Genomic DNA, 16,194 nt, shown 5'->3' on the forward strand with positions numbered 1-16,194 from the left:
ACCTCGCAGCCAATGCAGGACTTTACCTTTGAATTGCGCTCCCCGTTGGATTGTGGGAAACGCCAATTGCCACATAGCAAGATCCCAGTCACTCACAGACACACTCACTCTCATACACACAGAGTGATGTGGGGATGACCAGATCGCTTGTGTTCAGTGATGTTGGTGGAGGGATAAATATTGGCCCCGGGACGCCAGGGAGCACAACACCCCCTCCCGCTGTTCGTCCAAAATAACGACCCACCGGGGATAACGATTCTGGTGTCCTTCCCTAATTGACCACCCCTGGCCCCAACCAGAAAAAAATGGTGAGGGAGGTCAGACAGGGGATCCCTGCGCAGTGTTGCTGTTCCATTTCCCATTAACTGGAGAGAGGGAGGGGGAGAGGGGGAGGGGGAAAGGGAGGGGGAGAGGGAGAGAAGGGGAGGGGGAGAGGGAGGGGGGAGAGAGAGACGGGGGAGAGAAGGAGGAGGAGAGATTCAAAGTTTGTGAGAAGATTTGTAGCTCTGGTGCTCGTTGTTGTGGTTCTGTTCGCCAAGCTGGGAATTTGTGTTACAGACGTTTCGTCCGCTGTCTAGGTGACATCCTCAGTGCTTGGGAGCCTCCTGTGAAGCGCTTCTGTGATCTTTCCTCCGGCATTTATAGTGGTTTGTCTCTGCCACTTCTGGTTGTCAGTTCCAGCTGTCCGCTGCAGTGGCCGGTATATTGGGTCCAGGTCGATGTGCTTATTGATTGAATCTGTGGATGAGTGCCATGCCTCTAGGAATTCCCTGGCTGTTCTCTGTTTGGCTTGTCCTATAATAGTAGTGTTATCCCAGTTGAATTCATGTTGCTTGTCATCTGCGTGTGTGGCTACTAAGGATAGCTGGAGAGAGAGATGGGGGAGAGAGGGAGAGAGAGGAAGAGGGAGGGGGATGGAGAGGAAGAGGGAGGGGGAGGGAGAGGAAGAGGGAGGGGGAGGGGAGTGGAGGGAGGGGGAGGGGAGGGAGAGGGAGGGGAAGGAAGGGGAGGAGGAGGGAGGGGGAGAGGAAGAGGGAGGGGGAGGGGAGGGAGGGGGAGGAAGGGAAGGGAGAGGAAGAGGGGAGCGAGAGGGAGGGGAGCGGGAGGATGGGGAAGGGAGAGGAAGGGAGAGGGAGAGGAAGGGGAGGAGGGAGAGGAAGGGGAGGGAGAGGGAGGGGGAAGGAGAGGAAGGGAAACGAAGGGGAAGGAGGGAGAGGAAGGGGAGGGGGAGGGAGAGGGAGGGGGAAGGGAGAGGAAGGGGGAGTGGGAGGGGGATAGAGAGGGAGGGAGAGGTAGAGGGAGGGGGAGAGACAAGGAGTGTGAGAGACGAAGAGAGAGACAGAGAAAGAGATAGGTTGAGTGTGAGTGAGAGAGAGAGAGAGACGGGAGAAAGAGTGAGAAGAGAGCGAGAGAGTGCAACAGAAAATGAGATGTAGAGAGAAAGACAGAGAGATGGGGAAAGAGACGAGAGTGAGAGAGAGACAGACAGACAGGAGGGAGAAACAGAGGCAGGAGAGAGACAGATTGTGTGAGACAGGAAGAGAGCAAACAAGAGAGCGAGAGAGAGAGAACAGAGTGAGATAGAGATACAGAGACAGTTGGGGGAGAGAGATCGAGAGAGACGCAGGGACAGGGAGAGGGCAGCAGAGAGAGAATGAGTGTGTGGCAGTATGTCTACGGCTGTTAATGAGGGTGAGGGTGTGTGTGTAGGGCTGTTAATGAGGGTGAGGGTGTGTGTAGGGCTGTTAATGAGGGTGAGGGTGTGTGTAGGGCTTTTAATGAGGGTGAGGGAGTGTGTGTAGGGCTGTTAATGAGGGTGAGGGTGTGTATGGGGCTGTTAATGAGGGTGAGGGTGTGTGTGTAGGGCTGTTAATGATGGTGAGGGTGTGTGTAGGGCTGTTAATGATGGTGAGGGTGTGTGTAGGGCTGTTAATGAGGCTGAGGGGGTGTGTAGGGCTGTTAATGAGGGTGAGGGTGTGTGTAGGGCTGTTAATGAGGGTGAGGGTGTGTGTGTAGGGCTGTTAATGAAGGTGTGGGGGTGTGTAGGGCTGTTAATGAGGGTGAGGGGATGTGTAGGGCTGTTAATGAGGGTGAGGGGGTGTGTGTAGGGCTGTTAATGAGGGTGAGGGTGTGTGTGTAGGGCTGTTAATGAGGGTGAGGGTGTGTGTGTAGGGCTGTTAATGAGGGTGAGGGGGTGTGTAGGGCTGTTAATGAGGGTGAGGGTGTGTGTGTAGGGCTGTTAATGAGGGTGAGGGTGTGTGTAGGGCTGTTAATGATGGTCAGGGTGTGTGTAGGGCTGTTAATGAGGGTGAGGGGCTGTGTAGGGCTGTTAATGATGGTGAGGGGGTGTGTGTAGGGCTGTTAATGTGGGTGAGGGGGTGTGTGTAGGGCTGTTAATGAGGGTGAGGGTGTGTGTGTAGGGCTGTTAATGAGGGCGAGGGTGTGTGTGTAGGGCTGTTAATGAGGGTGAGGGAGTGTGTGTAGGGCTGTTAATGAGGGTGAGGGGGTGTGTAGGGCTGTTAATGAGGGTGAGGGTGTGTGTAGGGCTGTTAATGAGGGTGAGGGGGTGTGTAGGGCTGTTAATGAGGGTGAGGGGGTGTGTATAGGGCTGTTAATGAGGGTGAGGGGGTGTGTAGGGCTGTTAATGAGGGTGAGGGAGTGTGTGTAGGGCTGTTAATGAGTGTGAGGAGGTGTGTAGGGCTGTTAATGAGGGTGAGGGTGTGTGTAGGGCTGTTAATGAGGGTGAGGGGGTGTGTAGGGCTGTTAATGAGGGTGAGGGAGTGTGTGTAGGGCTGTTAATGAGGGTGAGGGGGTGTGTAGGGCTGTTAATGATGGTGAGGGTGTGTGTAGGGCTGTTAATGAGGGTGAGGGTGTGTGTGTAGGGCTGTTAATGAGGGTGAGGGTGTGTGTAGGGCTGTTAATGAGGGTGAGGGGGTGTGTGTAGGTCTGTTAATGAGGGTGAGGGAGTGTGTGTAGGGCTGTTAATGAGGGTGAGGGTGTGTGTGTAGGGCTGTTAATGAGGGTGAGGGTGTGTGTGTAGGGCTGTTAATGAGGGTGAGGGAGTGTGTGTAGAGCTGTTAATGAGGGTGAGGGGGTGTGTAGGGCTGTTAATGAGGGTGAGGGGGTGTGTGTAGGGCTGTTAATGAGGGTGAGGGGGTGTGTAGGGCTGTTAATGAGGGTGAGGGGGTGTGTATGGCTGTTAATGAGGGTGAGGGAGTGTGTGTAGGGCTGTTAATGAGGGTGAGGGAGTGTGTGTAGGTCTGTTAATGAGGGTGAGGGGGTGTGTGTAGGGCTGTTAATGAGGGTGAGGGAGTGTGTGTAGGGCTGTTAATGAGGGTGAGGGAGTGTGTGTAGGGCTGTTAATGAGGGTGAGGGGGTGTGTTTAGGGCTGTTAATGAGGGTGAGGGTGTGTGTAGGGCTGTTAATGAAGGTGAGGGTGTGTGTGTAGGGCTGTTAATGAGGGTGAGGGTGTGTGTGTAGGGCTGTTAGTGAGGGTGAGGGGGTGTGTAGGGCTGTTAATGAGGGTGAGGGGGTGTGTGTAGGGCTGTTAATGAGGGTGAGGGGGTGTGTGTAGGGCTGTTAATGAGGGTGAGGGGGTGTGTGTAGGGCTGTTAATGAGGGTGAGGGAGTGTGTGTAGGGCTGTTAATGAGGGTGAGGGTGTGTGTAGGGCTGTTAATGAGTGTGAGGGGGTGTGTGTAGGGCTGTTAATGAGGTTGAGGGTGTGTGTAGGGCTGTTAATGAGGGTGAGGGGGTGTGTAGGGCTGTTAATGAGGGTGCGGGGGTGTGTAGGGCTGTTAATGAGGGTGAGGGGGTGTGTGTAGGGCTGTTAATGAGGGTGAGGGGGTGTGTAGGGCTGTTAATGAGGGTGCGGGGGTGTGTAGGGCTGTTAATGAGGGTGAGGGGGTGTGTGTAGGGCTGTTAATGAGGGTGCGGGGGTGTGTAGGGCTGTTAATGAGGGTGAGGGGGTGTGTGTAGGGCTGTTAATGAGGGTGAGGGGGTGTGTGTAGGGCTGTTAATGAGGGTGAGGGGGTGTGTGTAGGGCTGTTAATGAGGGTGAGGGGTGTGTGTAACCATGTTTCTCTTTGCCTTTGAGGACATTGCTGCAGAGCGTGGAGGTGGCTTTGGAGCAGAGGTAACTATCAGTATTTATTCAGACCCTTCTCAGTGGGGGTGTGGGCTCACTCACTCACACACACAGACTGTCACTGAGTACGGGCTCACACACTCACACACACACACACACTGAGGTATGGGCTCACTCTCACACACATACATGACTCTCACTGGGGTACGAGCTCACACACACACTGATTGTCACTGAGGTATGGGCTCACTCTCACACACACATACATGACTCTCACTGAGGTACGGGCTCACACAAACACACACACATACATGACTCTCACTGAGGTACGGGCTCACTCTCACACACATACATGACTCTCACTGAGGTATGGGCTCACACAAACACACACACATACATGACTCTCACTGAGGTACGGGCTCACTCACACACACACATACATGACTCTCACTGAGGTACGGGCTCACACAAACACACACACATACATGACTCTCACTGAGGTACGGGCTCACTCTCACACACATACATGACTCTCACTGAGGTACGGGCTCACACAAACACACACACATACATGACTCTCACTGAGGTATGGGCTCACTCTCTCACACACACATACATGACTCTCACTGGGGTACGGGCTCACACACACACATACATGACTCTCACTGGGGTACGGGCTCACACACACACACATACATGACTCTCACTGGGGTACGGGCTCACTCTCACACACATACATGACTCTCACTGAGGTATGGGCTCACTCTCACACACACACATACATGACTCTCACTGAGGTACGGGCTCACACACACACATACATGACTCTCACTGGGGTACGGGCTCACTCTCACACACACACATACATGACTCTCACTGGGGTACGGGCTCACACACACACACATACATGACTCTCACTGAGGTATGGGCTCACACAAACACACACACATACATGACTCTCACTGAGGTATGGGCTCACTCTCACACAAACACATACATGACTCTCACTGAGGTATGGGCTCACACAAACACACACACATACATGACTCTCACTGAGGTATGGGCTCACTCACACACACATACATGACTCTCACTGAGGTACGGGCTCACTCTCACACACACACATACATGACTCTCACTGAGGTATGGGCTCACTCTCACACACACATACATGACTCTCACTGAGGTACGGGCTCACACACACACACACATACATGACTCTCACTGAGGTACGGGCTCACTCACACACACATACATGACTCTCACTGAGGTATGGGCTCACTCTCACACACACACATACATGACTCTCACTGAGGTATGGGCTCACTCACACACACATACATGACTCTCACTGAGGTACGGGCTCACACAAACACACACACATACATGACTCTCACTGAGGTACGGGCTCACTCTCACACACACACATACATGACTCTCACTGAGGTACGGGTTCACACAAACACACACACTGAATCTCACTGGGGTACGGGCTCTCTCACACACACACAGTGACTCTCACTGGGGTATGGGCTTACACAAACACACACACATACATGACTCTCACTGAGGTACGGGCTCACTCTCACACACATACATGACTCTCACTGAGGTATGGGCTCACACAAACACACACACATACATGACTCTCACTGAGGTACGGGCTCACTCACACACACACATACATGACTCTCACTGAGGTACGGGCTCACACAAACACACACACATACATGACTCTCACTGAGGTACGGGCTCACTCTCACACACATACATGACTCTCACTGAGGTACGGGCTCACACAAACACACACACATACATGACTCTCACTGAGGTATGGGCTCACTCTCTCACACACACATACATGACTCTCACTGGGGTACGGGCTCACACACACACATACATGACTCTCACTGGGGTACGGGCTCACACACACACACATACATGACTCTCACTGGGGTACGGGCTCACTCTCACACACATACATGACTCTCACTGAGGTATGGGCTCACTCTCACACACACACATACATGACTCTCACTGAGGTACGGGCTCACACACACACATACATGACTCTCACTGGGGTACGGGCTCACTCTCACACACACACATACATGACTCTCACTGGGGTACGGGCTCACACACACACACATACATGACTCTCACTGAGGTATGGGCTCACACAAACACACACACATACATGACTCTCACTGAGGTATGGGCTCACTCTCACACAAACACATACATGACTCTCACTGAGGTATGGGCTCACACAAACACACACACATACATGACTCTCACTGAGGTATGGGCTCACTCACACACACATACATGACTCTCACTGAGGTACGGGCTCACTCTCACACACACACATACATGACTCTCACTGAGGTATGGGCTCACTCTCACACACACATACATGACTCTCACTGAGGTACGGGCTCACACACACACACACATACATGACTCTCACTGAGGTACGGGCTCACTCACACACACATACATGACTCTCACTGAGGTATGGGCTCACTCTCACACACACACATACATGACTCTCACTGAGGTATGGGCTCACTCACACACACATACATGACTCTCACTGAGGTACGGGCTCACACAAACACACACACATACATGACTCTCACTGAGGTACGGGCTCACTCTCACACACACACATACATGACTCTCACTGAGGTACGGGTTCACACAAACACACACACTGAATCTCACTGGGGTACGGGCTCTCTCACACACACACAGTGACTCTCACTGGGGTATGGGCTTACACACACTCTAAAACGCTATGATCTCTCAGGGCTGATATTTATTTTTCTCACATTCCAGCAGCCTGACCATAAAGCGGGGACCAGCTACACACCAGGTAATGTCAGGATTCAAAATGTTCAACTTGTTCCTGTCACCATCAATATAGTCCACAGCAACACAAACATTAATATTTTGGCCCTCAGCGCTGACCCTCCGACAGTGCCCACTCCCTCAGCACTGACCCTCCGACAGTGCCCACTCCCTCAGCACTGACCCTCCGACAGTGCCCACTCCCTCAGCACTGACCCTGCGACAGTGCCCACTCCCTCAGCGCTGACCCTCCGACAGTGCCCGCTTCCTCAGCGCTGACCCTCTGACAGTGCCCGCTCCCTCAGCACTGACCCTCCGACAGTGCCCGCTTCCTCAGCACTGACCCTGCGACAGTGCCCACTCCCTCAGCACTGACCCTGCGACAGTGCCCACTCCCTCAGCACTGACCCTGCGACAGTGCCCACTCCCTCAGCACTGACCCTCTGACAGTGCCCATTCCCTCAGCACTGACCCTCCGACAGTGCCCACTCCCTCAGCACTGACCCTCCAACAGTGCCCATTCCCTCAGCACTGATCCTCTGACAGTGCTGCACTCCCTCAGTATTGACCCTCCAACAGTGGCCATTCCCTCAGCGCTGAACCTGCGACAGTGCCCGCTCCCTCAGCACTGACCCTCCGACAGTGTCCACTCCCTCAGCACTGACCCTCCGACAGTGCCCATTCCCTCAGCACTGACCCTCTGACAGTGCCCACTCCCTCAGCGCTGACCCTGCGACAGTGCAGCACTCCCTCAGCACTGACCCTCCGACAGTGCCCACTCCCTCAGCGCTGACCCTGCGACAGTGCAGCACTCTCTCAGCATTGACCCTCCGACAGTGCCCACTCCTTCAGCACTGACGCTCCCACAGCACTGACCCTCCGACAGTGCCCACTCCCTGAGCACTGACCCTCCAATAGTGCCCACTCCCTCAGCACTGACCCTGTTAACATAGGGGAGGAAGAAACGTAAGGAGAGAAAGAGAGGTGAGAGTGACCTGAGTAAAACTGAAGGAGAGAGAAGTAGAGTAAGACAGAGGATGGGAGTGAGAGAGCGAGTGGAGGAGTCTTTGAGTGGGGTCAAGAGAGAGGGAGCGTGTGAGAGGGAGAGTGAAGGAGAGAGAAAGAGGGATATTAGAAGAGAAATGGGAGGGGGAGATTGAGAGGTGGAGAGAAGGAGAAAGGTGATGGAAAAGTGGCAGAGATGGGAAGAGAGAAGGGCCAGTGAGAGAGAATATAAGAGGGGAGACACAGACACTCACACAGAGTTGAGTGATGGCACATTCTAAACCATAACACCTTCACTCTCGGACTGACTGTGAATGGTCGATCAGTAACACCGTTCCCAAGGCCGCTCTGTGTGAGTGTGCGGGGTGAATGTGTGGGTGTGAGTATGGGTGGATGTGTGTGTGTGGTTGGATGTGTGTGGGTGTGTGTGTGGGGAGATGTCTGTGTGTGGGGGTGTGGGTGTCTGTGTAAGTGTGTCTGTGAGAGTGTGGGGGTGTGTGTGTGTTTGTGTGAGTGTGTGTGGGGTGGGTGTGTGTCTGTGTGTGTGAGTGTCTGCAGGTGTGTGTGTGAGTGCGTGTGAACCTTCCTACTGCCTATTCTGTTGAGCTCAGCCCTGCTGGGTGAGGCCATTCAGCCCTGACTGAAGCACTGACTGCTTTCCCATGTTGTCTGCAGGAGGAGAGCTGCAGTGACACGGATAAATACTCCACCGTCCGTCATGTCTCACGGCCTGACTCCCGAGCAGAGTCTGAGCACTGTGCCAGCCATCCTACACACCCTGGCAAGACCCACTCTGACCAACACTCGCAGGACCAGGGTCAAGGTACACAAGTAAACTGCTCACTGCACTCTTCATGGGAACAGCAGGAGGCCATTCAGCCCCTCCTCCCCCAGCCTGTCCCACAGGAACAGCAGGAGGCCATTTAGCCCCCTCGCCTCCAGCCTGTCCCACAGGAACAGCAGGAGGCCATTCATTCCCCCCTCCTCCACCCTGAGCTACAGGAACAGCAGGAGGCCATTCAGCCCCCGCTCCCCCAGCCTGTCACGCAGGAACAGCAGGAGGCCATTCAGCCTCCCTCCTCCAGCCTGTCCCACATTGTTCAGCCAGGACCTTACCATTAAGTGTATAAGTCCTGGTCTGATTTGCTTTCCCAAAATGCAGCACCTCGCATTTAGCTGAATTAAACTCCATCTGCCACTTCTCAGCCCATTGGCCCATCTGGTCCAGATCCTGACCTCCCTGCTCCTGTACTCTGTGCCTCTGTCAGTCAAGTCCCACTTGTTTTATGAAGTACTCTCTCCATTTGTATCGTCACAGTCACCATCACCGAGAAATACAATTCTTTATTTATTAATCGCATCTGAATCCCACCAGCTGCGAGCTTGGCATTTGAGCCAATGACCCCAGAACATGGGGAGGCGATGGTCTAGTGATATCATCTCTGGAGACCCAGATAATGAACTGTAACTTGGGTTTGAATCCCACCATGGCAGATCGTGAAATTGGAATTCAGTGAAGAAAAAAATCTGTAATTCAGCGTCTAATAATGACTATGAATCCATTGTTGTAAAACCCCATCTGGGTCACTAATGCCCTTTGGGAAGGAAACTGCCATTGTTACCCAGTCTGGCCTACATGTGACTCCAGACCCACAGCATTGGGATTGACTCTTAACTGCCCTCTGGGTAATTAGGGATGGGCAGTACATGCTGGGCCCAGTCAGAGACACTCTCATCCTCAGAATGAATAAATAAATGAGTCTGGGGGTCTCTAAATTCACCAGCCCAGTGACATTTCCCCTTTGCCACTGGGTGTGATTCAGCAAGGGCCGTCCTTACCCAGTTGGGGGTCCGTATGTGACTCCAGGCTTGATGTCTGGCTGAGAGGGCTGCACTCGGAACGGGACAGGCGAGTGAGTGAAACGGAAAAGAGTGGGTTTGAGCCCCTGGCGGTCAGCATTCCCCTCCCCACCGCCCCATCTGATTGGAGGGAGGAGCGGGATGGGGAGCGAACACTCACTGATGCTGTTGTCCATGCTTGTTGCAGGGAGAGCGAGAGCAGTGCGCTCTGGGCCTGCAGAGACTGTGGCCCGGGATTCCGACCTGTCCGAGGGGACTTCGCCGTCCAACGAGTACGGAACGCAAGTGAGTAACCTGGCCGGGGAGAGGGAGGGGATACGAGGGTAATAGCTTTCCCCTACAATCCCCACATTTCCAAAATATACATCGCTGCATTTGACAGGCACCTTTCACACAGTTAGCCGTTCCCAGCAACATCAGCCAGGCAGTGTTTGACCCACATCAGGGACAGGAGGCCAAATGCTCACTCACAGAGATCAGTTTTAAGGATGGGAGAGGGAGAGAAAGGGGTGGAGAGGCATAGGGAGTGTGTGTGCGTATGAGTGTGAGAGACTGTGTTGTGTGTGCGTGCACATGAGTGTGAGAGACTGTTGTGTGTGCGTGCGCATATGAGTGTGAGAGACTGTGTTGTGTGCGTGAGTGTGGTGTGTGTGTGCGTGAGAGAGTGTGGTGTGTGTGAGAGTGTGTGGTGTGTGTCAGAGAGTGTGGTGTGTGTGTGTGCGTGAGAGAGTGTGTTGTGTGCGTGCACATATGAGTGTGAGAGACTGTGTTGTGTGCGCGTATGAGTGTGAGAGACTGTGTTGTGTGCGTGAGAGAGTGTGGTGTGTGTGAGTGTGTGTTGTGTGCGCGTATGAGTGTGAGAGACTGTGTTGTGTGTGTGTGAGAGAGTGGTATGTGTTGTGTGTCCATGAGAGAGTGGTATGTGTGTGTTTGCGTGAGAGAGAGTGGTATGTGTGTGTGTGCGTGAGAGAGTGTGGTGTGTGTGTGTGTGCGCTTGAGAGAGAGTGGTATGTGTGTGTGTGCGTGAGAGAGTGGTATGTATGTGTGTGCGTGAGAGAATGTGGTGTGTGTGTGTGCGTGAGAGAGAGTGGTATGTGTGTGTGCGCGTGAGAGTGTGTGTTGTGTGTGTGAGTGAGTGTGAGACAATGAGTGTTGTGTGTTTGCGTGTGTGGGTATGTTTGGATCCTATAGAGTCATAGCAGTCTACAGCATGGAAACAGGCCCTTCGGCCCAGCTTGGCCATTTTCAACAATTAATTTAGTTCCATTTGCCTGTGTTGTTACACATCCCTCCGTATCTATCCTATCCATGTACCTGTCCAAATGTTTCTTAAATGACAAAATTGTACTCACCTCCACCACACACTCACCACACTCTGTGTGAATAAACTGCTCTCTCAAAACCTTTTGCATCTTTCCCCTCTCACCTTAATCCTACGCCCTCTAGTTTTAGACTCACCTATCCTGGGAAAAGCTCTCCGCCATTCTCCCTTCTCTGTGCCTCACACGGTTTTATAAACCTCTATAAGGTCACTCCTCAGCCTCTCCTTATAATACAAACCTTCAGTCCAGGTAGCATCTTAGTAAATCCTTTACACACCCTTTCTAGTTTAATAATATCCTTTCTGTAGAAGGGCTCGTAAGTGAGTGTGTGTGGCTGTGAGTGTGTCTGTGTTGGTGAATTGGAGCATGTATGTATCTATGAGTGTGCATGTGAGAGTGATAGTGACACACTTTGGAAGTGTGTGTCTGTGAGTGTGATAGTGAGACCCTCAGAAAGTGTGTGTATGATAGTAACATCCTCTGAGTGTGTGTAATATTGAGACCCACTGAAAGCGTGTGTATGTATCAGACCCTCTGAATGTGTGAGAGTGTGTGAATGATAGTAAGATTCTCTGTATGTGTGACTGCATGTGCGATTGTGTGTGTGTGTGTGTGTGTGTGGGGGGGGGGGGGGGGGGTGCATCTCAGACCCTCTGAAATTCTGTGTGTGTGTAGAGGGGAATGACAAAAACAGAGTTGCCCTGCTGTGTGGATTCAGGGACCCATTCCTGTGTGTGGTCCTGGCTGAGAGTCCCTTCCCTACTGCTGAGCAGTGTAGTTTAATATTCTCCATTCATTTACAGAGGGAGATTTGTCACGGACTGCCTCCAACTCCCAAAGTCCACGTGAGTACAAATCGGGATGTCCGGAAGCAGCTTGAACAGGGTTGTCCGAAAGAGGAGGATCAGATAACGGCTCAAAACTGGGAAGTGTGCTGGGGTGCCATGTCTGAAACTCCTGGTGTCTGAGTTCCCCATCGATGAGGGAGTTATGATGTTTGATATATTCTGTGTGCTCATACACAATGTCCTGTTGTCTCTGAGACACAGGCTCAGGGCAGTGGGGAGGTTGGATGGGAGGGTGTGATCGATTGTAATACACACTGCTCCACCCCTCCTCACCCCACTGGTGGGGGGGGGGGGGTGGGGTGTCTTGTCAGCAACCCCCCTCCTCCCCCAAATGTCATTACTCCAGGAGCAGTGCAGGGGATAAAGCCATTGGCCCACCCGCCATTTTGGTCTCCAACAGTGACCCAGTCTCCCATTGGCCATGATGGGAGCAGGGTCCTGGGAGCGAGTGTACCACTCCGTTTCTGTTCCCCCTCCCTCTGCCCCCACCAAGAAATGCACAAATGGCACAGTTCAGAAATGGGGGATGTTCGCTGGTGATTGCACAGTGTTCAGCACCATTCACCACCCCTCAGATACTGAAGCAGTCAGTGTTCAAATGGAACAAGATCTGGACAATATCCTGGTGAGACACAAGTGTCACACAAATGCCAGGCAATGACTATATCCAATAAGAGAGAATCTAACCATCTCCCCTTGGCATTCTAATGTTAGTACCGTCACTGAGTCCCCCCCCCCCCAATCAACATCTTGGGATTACCATTGACCAGAAACTCAACTGGGCTCACCAGTGTCTCCAAGAGCAGGTCAGAGGCTGGGAATCCTGCAGCGAGTAACTCCCCTCCTGACTCCCCCCCAAAGCCTGTCCCACCATCTACAAGGCACAAGGCAGGAGGGTGAGGGGATACTCCCCACTTGCCCCTGGATGGGGGCAGCTCCAACAACACTCGAGAAGCTCGACACCATCCAGGGACAAAGCAGCCCCCGCTGGATTGGCCCCACACCCACAAACACCCCCTCCCTCCCTCCCCCCACCGACGCTCAGTAGCAGCAGTGTGTACCAGCTACAAGATACACTGCAGAAACTCCCCAAAGACCCTCAGGCAGCACCTTCCAAACCCACGGCCACTTCCATCCAGAAGGACAAGGGGCAGCAGGTACATGGGAACACCACCCCCTGCAAGTTCCCCTCCGAGCCCCTCACCATCCCGACTTGGAAATATCTCGCCGTTCCCTCAGTCTGGCTGGGTCAGAATCCTGGGATTCCCTCCCTAAGGGACATGAAGCGGTTCAAGTAGGCAGCTCACCCCCATTTTATCGTGGGCAATTAGGGATGGTCAGTAAATTCTAGGTCCCACAAGTGAGCCAGCGAAGTAATTGAAACAAAAATGGAGCCATCGTTTTGGGATTGATGTGACCACGATATGTAAAGTCAGTAGCAGTACAGAGAGACTTTGTGCACGTGAAGGTTTCCTGCTGACACCTCTTCTCTGTCACAGATGGGAGCATGTTTCTCCAAGGTATTTAATGGATGTCCTTTGAAGTTGAATTGCTCCGTCTCCTGGATCCACCCAAAGACGAGAGGTAACAGTGGCGAGTCGGTGGGGGTGTGGGGCGGGGAGAAGCCCATCACAGCTCATTGCAAGCGATGCTGAGGGTGGGATCCTGGAAAGACTCACACCGCCAGCTCCCACATTTGAAATCTGGCACACTCACGGGCAAATTCCACCTCACTCCCCTTCCCTACATCTGCAGAGATCCCAGCTGATGGTAATTACTGAAGAGGTCAGATCCCAGAAGGAAAGTTGTCTTGATAAATCACGTTCGTTTAGTTAACCTGATGGTGAGTCATTGAAACACAAAGCGAGAGATTCATAAAAAACACATCAGGAAATAAAAAGCTATTAACACGGTTAGAAAAATCTTCAGAACACAGTTTTCTCACATCTTGACAAAGATTTAAATTCACAGTGATTACTCCCGAGATCAAATAATCAATTCCTACTTAACTGATTCTCTGCAGTCTTGAGCTGTGAGCTGTGATTTCTTCTTTATGAATACCCTCAAAACCGAGAGCTTAAATTTTCTCAGCTTTGAATAAATTGCAGATTTCTAACCAAACACCCCTGGTTTGGATTTTTCACAAATCAGACTTCTTGAACTATTTTGCAACTTTTCAGAGACACAGATTTCTATGAGAAAAACTACATTGGTTCTGACCACAATCTGTTTTCCCTAAAATTCTCCTAAAAATTCAGTCCCTGTGATTTTAAAACACAAGTCAATCTTTGATTATTCTGAACTAAACAATTTAATGTTTAATTTATCTGTCTACCTGAACTCTACAGTATAAATATCTTATTTCATTAACACTCCAGGGGTTACAGTCACTTGATCTGACAAACACTGCATTTTGTCACTGTTCTAGAAGGACTATTTAGCCTGGTAACGTAACTCACCATTTTGCAGACACAGGCCACATAAACTAGATTATTTTCCATAATTTCAGCGGGCACTGCCAGAGGGTCAGTGCTGAGGGAGTGGGCACTGTCGGAGGATCAGTGCTGAGGGAGTGGGCACTGTCGGAGGGTCAGTGCTGAGGGAGTGGGCACTGTCGGAGGATCAGTGCTGAGGGAGTGGGCACTGTCAGAGGATCAGTGCTGAGGGAGTGGGCACTGTCAGAGGATCAGTGCTGAGGGAGTGGGCATTGTCAGAGGGTCAGTGCTGAGGGAGTGGGCACTATCGGAGGGTCAGTGCTGAGGGAGTGCCGCACTGTCGGAGGGTCAGTGCTGAGGGAGTGCCGCACTGTCAGAGGGTCAGTGCTGAGGGAGTGGGCACTATCGGAGGGTCAGTGCTGAGGGAGTGCCGCACTGTCAGAGGATCAGTGCTGAGGGAGTGGGCACTGTCAGAGGATCAGTGCTGAGGGAGTGGGCATTGTCAGAGGGTCAGTGCTGAGGGAGTGGGCACTATCGGAGGGTCAGTGCTGAGGGAGTGCCGCACTGTCGGAGGGTCAGTGCTGAGGGAGTGCCGCACTGTCGGAGGATCAGTGCTGAGGGAGTGGGCACTGTCAGAGGATCAGTGCTGAGGGAGTGGGCACTGTCAGAGGATCAGTGCTGAGGGAGTGGGCATTGTCAGAGGGTCAGTGCTGAGGGAGTGGGCACTATCGGAGGGTCAGTGCTGAGGGAGTGCCGCACTGTCGGAGGGTCAGTGCTGAGGGAGTGCCGCACTGTCGGAGGGTCAGTGCTGCACTTTCGGAGGGTCAGTGCTGAGGGAGCACTGCACTGTCGGAGGGTCAGCGCTGAGGGAGCACTGCACTGTCGGAGGGTCAGCACTGAGGGAGCACTGCACTGTCGGAGGGTCAGCGCTGAGGGAGTGCTGCACTGTCGGAGGGTCAGCACTGAGGGAGCACTGCACTGTCGGAGGGTCAGCACTGAGGGAGCACTGCACTGTCGGAGGGTCAGCGCTGAGGGAGCATTGCAGTGTTAGAAGCTTTGGGACATTCTGAGGTGAGGAAATGAGTTTGAGACGTGAGAATATTTTCCTCCCTCTCTCTAGATCAGTATTTAATCCTGGGTGCTGATGAAGGAATCTACACTCTGAATCTAAATGAACTCCATGAAGATACAATAGAAAAGGTAGATGATTTATTTTTGTCTTTAGTTAAACTCCCTGACTCTCACTGGGGTACAGAGACAGAAAAAGCCCAGCAGATGCTAGAATCCAAAATAGACAGGCAGGTGGCCTGGAAAAACACAGTAAGCCAGGCAGCATCAGGACCTAAAAAAGGGTTACCACAGAAATGTTGACTTCTCCACCTCCTGATTCTGCCTGGCTTGCTGTGTTCTTCCAGCCTCCTGCCTGTCTATCTCACTGTGGTACAGGCTCCCACACACACTGACTCTCACTGGGATACGGGCTCACACATATACACCCACACCCACACACACACACACTGACTCTCACTGGAGTACAGACACACACACACTGACTCTCACTGGGATACGGGCTCACACATATACATCCACACCCACACACACACACACTGACTCTCACTGGAGTACAGACACACACACACTGACTCTCACTGGGGTACGGGCTCACACACACACAGACTCTCAGTGGGGTACGGACTCCCATACACACACACACTGACTCTCTCTGGGCTACGGGCTCACACACACACACAGACTCTCACTGGGGTATGGGCCCACACACACACAC

At 52.6% G+C, this 16,194-nt stretch overlaps 1 protein-coding gene across 1 annotated transcript in view; it reads left to right on the forward strand.

Annotated features, from left to right (window-relative positions):
• The window catches only part of LOC122547333 (mitogen-activated protein kinase kinase kinase kinase 3-like), a 63,967-nt gene that overhangs the window by 19,536 nt on the left and 28,237 nt on the right, over nucleotides 1–16,194 (forward strand). Inside the window, exons 10-16 of the mRNA XM_087983710.1 lie at nucleotides 4,095–4,133; nucleotides 6,927–6,963; nucleotides 8,619–8,766; nucleotides 9,991–10,088; nucleotides 11,929–11,970; nucleotides 13,473–13,557; nucleotides 15,529–15,608. Of these exons, the coding sequence (XP_087839836.1) occupies nucleotides 4,095–4,133; nucleotides 6,927–6,963; nucleotides 8,619–8,766; nucleotides 9,991–10,088; nucleotides 11,929–11,970; nucleotides 13,473–13,557; nucleotides 15,529–15,608 (529 nt within the window). The remainder of the gene's footprint in view (nucleotides 1–4,094; nucleotides 4,134–6,926; nucleotides 6,964–8,618; nucleotides 8,767–9,990; nucleotides 10,089–11,928; nucleotides 11,971–13,472; nucleotides 13,558–15,528; nucleotides 15,609–16,194) is intronic.

The sequence above is a fragment of the Chiloscyllium plagiosum genome, unplaced genomic scaffold, assembly GCF_037043375.1.
Source record: "Chiloscyllium plagiosum isolate Xiang-an unplaced genomic scaffold, Cpla_swu_hap1 HiC_scaffold_46, whole genome shotgun sequence".
NCBI lineage: Eukaryota > Metazoa > Chordata > Chondrichthyes > Orectolobiformes > Hemiscylliidae > Chiloscyllium > Chiloscyllium plagiosum.